Source organism: Lactuca serriola, chromosome 8 (assembly GCF_051521515.1).
Source record: "Lactuca serriola cultivar US96UC23 chromosome 8, Lser_US96UC23_V15, whole genome shotgun sequence".
Classification (NCBI taxonomy): domain Eukaryota; kingdom Viridiplantae; phylum Streptophyta; class Magnoliopsida; order Asterales; family Asteraceae; genus Lactuca; species Lactuca serriola.
The window spans coordinates 2,473,418-2,481,230 of NC_136415.1; the positions used below are offsets into that span (position 1 = coordinate 2,473,418).

General features: G+C 31.0%; 1 protein-coding gene across 1 annotated transcript; it reads right to left on the reverse strand.

Moving 5' to 3' along the window:
- Positions 1-1,654: 1,654 nt before the first annotated feature.
- On the reverse strand, positions 1,655-5,081 carry ABCG11 (white-brown complex-like protein). The gene is made up of 9 exons (XM_079012639.1): positions 4,370-5,081; positions 3,913-4,202; positions 3,670-3,841; positions 3,446-3,568; positions 3,234-3,362; positions 2,879-3,160; positions 2,484-2,756; positions 2,287-2,394; positions 1,655-2,167 (listed from the first exon to the last, which is right to left on the reverse strand). The coding sequence occupies exons 1-9, from the start codon at positions 4,766-4,768 to the stop codon at positions 1,823-1,825; spliced, it is 2,121 nt and encodes a 706-aa protein (XP_078868765.1). The 5' UTR covers positions 4,769-5,081; the 3' UTR covers positions 1,655-1,822.
- Positions 5,082-7,813: the final 2,732 nt, after the last annotated feature.

Genomic DNA, 7,813 nt, shown 5'->3' on the forward strand with positions numbered 1-7,813 from the left:
TTAAATGATTTAAATATCCTTGGAATAACTCCTTTTGAATTGCATTGTGAAAAGATTTCCATAGTGTGTTTAAAATTGTTGAGTTGGAGACATTTTGTAAAGTCTTTATCCTTTGGGCTGCAACAATCTTTATGCTTAAAACTAAATTTAATCGATGTCTTCCAGGCCAAAATTGAAGGAATGTTGAAAAGAATAATTGTTTGCTTTTTATTTCCTTTTTAGGCTTGGCTGATAAAGACCGGGGGAGAATACGGTGTGGTTGTTAGCCAAAACTTCATCACTAACCACAAATGCGGTTAATCTATTTTAAAAATCGTTTGGTGCAACTATTTTTACAGTGCGGTTACACGGTTATATTTGCGATGCAGTTTTTTTTTTTCTGTTATTAACTGCATGGATTTTGTGCGGTTATTTTGTGTGGTTTTTAACCACAGTTTAAAATTCAAATAGTTTTAAAAGTTCAAACATGTTACTTGTAATAATTAAAAAAAGAATAAGGTATAAGACAATTAACTTAAATCATAAACAATTATATCTTAAAAACATGAAATCACTAATAATTAACAATAAATATTTTAAAATTATGAAATTTCACCATTTTCAAAGTTAAATATAACAAAAAACCAACACTTTTATCTTCTAAAATTTTATTTTTCTTTCATCCATTACTTGACTTATTTTTAATATTTAATATATTAATAATTAATTAAAAAATTATATATAATGTATGTGGTACGGTGCGGTTTTTGAAAACTAATAACCGTATTGCACCGCAAATTTGCGGTTTTTGAAAAACAGAAAACATCACATTCATTTTTTATTGCGGTTGTCATTTATTGATTGCAATTTATGCAGTTTTTACGATAAATTTTAATTGCGATGTGGTTTTTACTCACCCTAATAAAAACACCATGTAACATCTAGATACCATGGAATGCTAACTCGGCCCACAATGCTCCTAACAAATTCATGCATAAGCCCAAGTTTGTTTTTATATTCCATATTCGGTATCTAACCTAATAAATGAAAATCAATTTTATCAAATGTCATGTTCTCATTGAATTTGACACATGTTAGAATTTTTGAATTATTTCTTTTCCACTTGTCATTTTTTTAAATTTAAAATCCACATTTTAATGAGATTTATATATGTAAGTAGATTGTTATATTAAATTTCATAATAAATGCTCTACAACCTTTATTACTTACTTAATTTATTATATTCTTTGTATTTATATAAAATTATTACTTTAAAAAATATGTAATGCATATAATTTTATACTAAACTTTTTTTATAAACCCGTGTAATATACGGGTCACAAATCTAGTACAGTAATAAATAGACATAACGCTTGAAGTTTTGAAAAATGTAAAATACATAAAAACTAAATGTTTAAATTCTTGAAAAACTATAAGTTCATAAAAATTATTTGAAATAACTTTTGTATATATCAAGAATTTTTTATTTAAAATAAAAACTAAAAACTTAGACTATTGTAGGAAACTTTTTCTTTATTTCGATTTTTTTTTTAAAAAAAAAAAGCTCTCATAAACTCAATGCCAACACACCAATAATAAAAACAGCTCTTTAATTCGACTATTTAGCACATAATTACAGTATCTACTTTAGCTCGGGCCCAAGACCGAATAGGAATGAAATCAGATGGACATATCGTAGGGTTGATTGCAGGTAAATATAGTAAGAATACAGAATGCTCAAATTCATCGTAAGTAAATATAAGGAGTATAATCAATTTAATTAATTGTTCTCTTAATATTGCAAACACGAAATGCAACTACAAACTCAGGGATGATCGTTCATCTACCTCTTCCTATGATCGGCCACATAAGTCCTCAAGGAAGGTGATTGAGTGAGACCATACGGGGCCACTGTTGTATTGATCTGGCCTCCATTCTTTTGCTTCATCCTTTTCCTTGCCAAGTAGCCTCTAACCCAAGGCGTCAAATCTTCATTGATCTTTATCATGAAGAAAAAAATAATGCGGTAGACAATAATCATACTAAAAATAACCCCAAGGTCAATCCATTTTGATCTGGACACTGTGATTTGGAAAACATATTCCAAAATATATTCCCCTGGAATCTTTGGTAGGTCGGGTGTTTGGTTGTCAAACATCAACCCAACAAGATCGTTCTGGTATTGCCCCTGAAAAATAATAAGATTAAGATTATATTTATTTATAAATGATCAATCTGAGGCAGCTGGGTATATACGGTATTTCACAACACAACATGGCTTGAAAGAGTACTCATATATACACGTACCTGAAGAGCCCAGAAGTGGAAACTGATGTACGACATAGGGTAACGCCAGACAGGTTTAGGGATGTCATTAGGGAGTCGAAAGTAACCGGATACCAACATGAATATACCCTGCATGCATTCATCGATCGTGTTTTAATATATATGAGTACGTTAAGACTAAAATTAATTATATGTTGAGAGTTGAGAAATTAATTAACCTGAATTCCGGCCCCAATGATGATGCCCATGAGGAAGTTGGGAACGACGCTAGCGATGGCCATCATGAGGCTTTCAACAACGGTCACACTTGAATACAGACACAATACAAAGAAGAGATAGTGCACAAATCCAGGGTGAAGACGAACCATGTAATAGCATATTGTTCCAGAGATAAACGTGATTAGTATCAAAAACGGCATCGCAGATATCGTGTTGCTGATCACAAACGCAGTCACACCATAATGACCGTTCAGTCGTTCTCTTTGAAAAACCTGCAATAATAATTAATCAATTAATATTGTATGAATTCATCCATGGTTAATTTATGCATATATGCGTATATATGTTAATTAATAATTTTGATTTTTTAACATATATTCATTATCGAATTGACCTTCATATCTTCGACAAAGGAAGGAAAGCCTCCGATTGACATGAATGTGACAAAACCAAAGACAAAGGAGGCACATGCTCCTCTTGCTAGAATTGAATTGTAGCCTGTTCCAACGTTGAAATAGATGGTTCCGATGCAGACAGTGACCAAAACGTATATCACCAGCCTCAACCAGTAGTAACCAAAGTCCCTTGACATGTTAACAAATGAACGTTTCGTCAACATAAACGACTGCATCAAGAAACTAGCCTGACTGCCTCCCGAATCCAAAACCGTTCCTTTCTGCATCCATCAGTAAATTAAATTAATTAAAAGCTACACATATTTCTTTTCATAATTACAAACTAGTACTTACGACTTTTGACATGTTCTCTACTTTCTCATTTGCTGAGTAACAATACTGAGAAGTACGATAGTAGTCGGTAAGCGCTCGAATAGCTTCGGCTGTTGTTACTTTCTCCAAAGGGTCATCGCTCGCTTCAAACTGATCCATATCATTCAAAATCAAATTCTTATCAACAAGCTTCAATAATACTAGCTAGTAGTAAGAAAAAAAAAAAACCATACCCTTAGTTTCATGGACCCTTTCAGGGTGGCCTTCACTTTGTCGAAATCGGAATTGATGCACCTAAGAAAATGATCTGAAGGGTTTCGAAGAGCCGGACATGGAAAACCAGCTTGCGAGAAAAACTGCAAATTAATTAATGATATAATTAATCCTCTACTCTGTATATGATACTCTATATCTTTTTCCTTTAGAAAAAAAAAAAAAACAAAAGGTCAAGTCTTGCCTCGTAAGCTTCGGAAGCAAGACCGAAGTAAACGGTTTTTCCTCCGGATAGCAGGTACAAACGGTCAAACAGCTCGAAAACTTCACTGCTTGGTTGATGAATCGAAGCTATTACTGTCCTGCCATCTCTAGACAGGCCTCTTAACGTCTGAGTAACAAAGAACGCCGAAGCACTGCGGAAAAGAAATCACGCGTGAAATTAAGCAAATTGCTTCTTTAATTAGTCAGCTAATTAATACGTTACCTATCAAGCCCACTGGTTGGTTCGTCGAGGAAAAGCAATCTTGGCCTCATCAAGATTTCGAGGGCAATGCTAACTCGGCGTTTTTCACCGCCGCTGATACCACGCAAGTGCCAGTTCCCGATTACTGTATCCGCGCAGTCTTGGAGCCCCATTTCTACGATGGTGCTCTCCACCAATGCCCGTTTCTCCGACCACGGCATCTTATCCGGGAGCCGTAATCTTGCCGAGTATGAGATTGTTTCACGAACCGTAAGTGTTCCGATTAGGTTGTCGTCTTGTGTTACATACGCCTATATATAATTATATATGTATGTAAATCAATCAATCAATCGATAGCTAATAACAAATACTAACTACAAAAACATACACACACACACACTTTGAAAACAAGTTAATTTATCGTCATTAATTAGAAAAAGTAATTAGCTGGTGAGAGATTTAATACTAATAGACTTACAGCAGTGCCAAATGAGAGCTTGGTTTTACGGCCATTAAGGAACACATTCCCTGAAAGGAAAGCATTGGTTGCAAGTCGACTGGAAAGAGCATCAAGCAGCGTCGACTTGCCGGAACCAGAAGGACCCATAAGCGCAGTAAACGTTCCCGGCTCCGCATATCCCGTCAGTCCTTCCAACACATTCTGAGTCTCTCCGTTGCTCAGCGTCACCATCACAGTCAGATCCTTCCACGCCAGCCTTGCCGACACATCTCCCACCATCTCTACGCTCGTTTTCTCTTTCCAAATCGTCTCGCTTAACGGACTCAGCCCTCCAACCACCATCCCGTTCCCCGTCGGTTTGTTCGCTTCTATCTCCATCATCACTACTTCACTATTCGAAGATCCTTTGTTTGTCATCTTAATTCGTCTTTATAAATTTAATAACAGCTCAACTCAACACAACAGATCGACCGATCGATGATTGTTATAATATTTCAATGGGTTTTCATGTTGCAGGATATATATATGATTCAACAAAGATGCCCATTCGTTATGGGCGGAAGAGAAACAGGGGAGGATCTTGTGAGGAACTGAAAGCGGAAGAAATGTGTTGTGTGTGAAGGTGAGAAGGTGAAGGAAGAATTGTTGTGAATATGGTTTTGTTTGACTGGTTGAGCAAAAGCATGCTTTGAAACAAGAGGGGACATATCAATATTATCACTACAACAAATTCCAAAATTCATAAATACTTTTAGATGATATATAACAACATAATTTGTCTTTATACATATTTGTCCTAACAGAAAAAGATATTAAATTTTACAAATTAGATCTTATATATACATTATTTTTTATACTAAGAACACTATATAATTTACCTGTCAATGTAAGCATTTAACTTAATTAAACCCATCAACATATGTAATTTATGGGCGTGTTTGGCAAAAGTAGCTGTTAGCTGGAAGCGGGTAGCGGTTAGCTGGTAGCATGTAGCTGGTAACTGGTAGCGGGAAGCTGTAGCTTTTACTTGTTATATGAATGTTTGACAAAAGTAGTTAGAAGCTTTTGAAATATATAAAATTACATAAAAGGACAATTGATTAAAAATAAAAAATATATATAAATATATTTTTAAAGGTAATTATGGAAATTGATTTCAAAAGCTCCGAAGCGTTTTGTTAAAAGCTACATGAAGTAGCTTTTAGAATCGGAGCGTTTTGTTAAAACTAAAAGCTAAACGCTCGTACTGCCAAACGAAGCTTTTTGTTTAAACTAGAGCGTTTTGTCAAAAGCTAAAAGCTAGAAGCTCTCAAACGCTTCCAAAAGCTCCGTGTCAAACACGCCCTATACCTTCAAAAGTTATCAAAATTAAGTTATTCTAACACTAACAAAAATGAAATATATCATTATATACGGTAAAATTAGTTGACTCCTTCCTAAATAATCATAGAAGGCTTTTGTTGACTTATCGAGTATTTTCTATCATCTTTAATAAATGAATGTTTTTTTTACTATTTTTCATTCTCATTTAATTTGTCAGATATCATTTTGTGGTTATTTTAAATTAATTTTTTTTTCCAAATGTCATTTTATGATTTTTTTTTTATATTTTATTAAATTTCATATAATATTTTAAATGTAGTAATAAATTGATTTAATTTCACTAATAAACTTACCTTTTATTTCAAAATTTCCAAAGTTAAAACTCGTTATTTTATTTTCTTTATTTAAATTATTTGTTTAAATTTAAAATATAAAAAACATTTTCATTAAAATAAATCATTATTTTTCTAATTTTCTTCTAAATTCAAAGTTCTTAATTATTTTGATATTTATATTTAACTTTGTTTTAAAAAAAATTAACCCATTCAAAAATGGGTCTCACAACTAGTATTTATATATATTGAGATTATTTTGTTATCATATTTATTTTAAACATTCTAACTTTTTTCTTTTTCAATTTACTAAATATAAAATTTTATTTTATTTAAGGGTTTGATTTTTTGAATTATTAATATAATATATTCAATTTGTAATTCAAATTTGGTATTAAATACAAAACATAAATCAAGATATCAAATAAACTAAAAAATATTCAAGGATTATTTTTCAAAATAATTGAAAAGATTTAAATATATTAAATGTAAAACTTAAATCGAAATGACAAATTTATAATAATTATAAATTTTTCAAAATGGGTTACAAATCAATTATGAATAACAAATAAAACTAACATAAAATTATAAATTATATTATGCTATGTTACAAAGAAATCGAGTGTAAAGACAATTGATCAATTATAAATTATAGTATGTTATGTTACAATCAAATTGAGTGTAAAGACCATTGATTGACATGATTCCAATAAATCTCTTTTAAAAAACTTGGCTTTGCACTTAGTGGAGATGGTTAATTTAAATTGTATTTAACTTTTTTTTAATTTACCTATTATAACTCAATATCTTTTTTTATATGATGTTATTTTTATGGTAATATAGTTTTGTCTCATGTAACTCGTAAAAATATAAAATATATTAGACCACTCACTTAGTTGATACTTATATATAATATAAGATTGATGGCATTTAATTAGTTAACTCAAATATGATGTTGAATTTAGTAGTGATCAGTTTGGTTCATAAATGTTTCAATACATTTTAGCTAAGTATATATGTAGTTTCAATGTGTTTTCAGTAAATAAATAAAATATCATATATAATATATAAACTTGTGTTCTCATAATGATCTTGGTTAATATATTTATATCATAAGAATTTTTTTATTGCAAGTATATTAGGCGTCTAATAGTTTAGGATAGTGTTTGGAAATATCAAAACATATCAGGAAACAATGACTTAAGTTAGTCAATTGTTTGCTTAAGCATAAAAACTAATATTTTATAATTAATAATGACTTACTTATGTATAAAAACATACATACATCAATAATTTATATTATTTTTAATTTATATCTGTCGATTGTGAAACCAATAAATTCGGACGTCTAGGTGTCGTGTAAGACCATTTTATTTATACTATTTAAGTAAATTTGGCTTATGAAGACTGAAGGTCATAGATGAGATGGGGCCCATTTAATCCCTTTGGAACAGCTACCAATGAAATTCTTGGGATAATTTTGTAAAAATCACTCTTGTTCTTTGTTCTTTTTTTAATTCTTCTCATAAAAGCAACACCTAACATTTTCATTATTTTTTTTTAATATTTATCTGTAGCATCAGTAGGTTATAATTCTTTATAATTTAGACGGATAACTAAAGCAATAACTTTGGGGTACGACTTTTTTTAGAAGGCATATTATTGTCCATTTAGCCTTGTATATATAATTAAGTTTTAGACTAAGATGTTGTAACATACAATGTTGAATATTTTTAGAAAAAAAATAATAAGTCGTTTAGAAAGCCCAAAATAACATTGAATATGCGTGCACTGCTCCTGGATATGG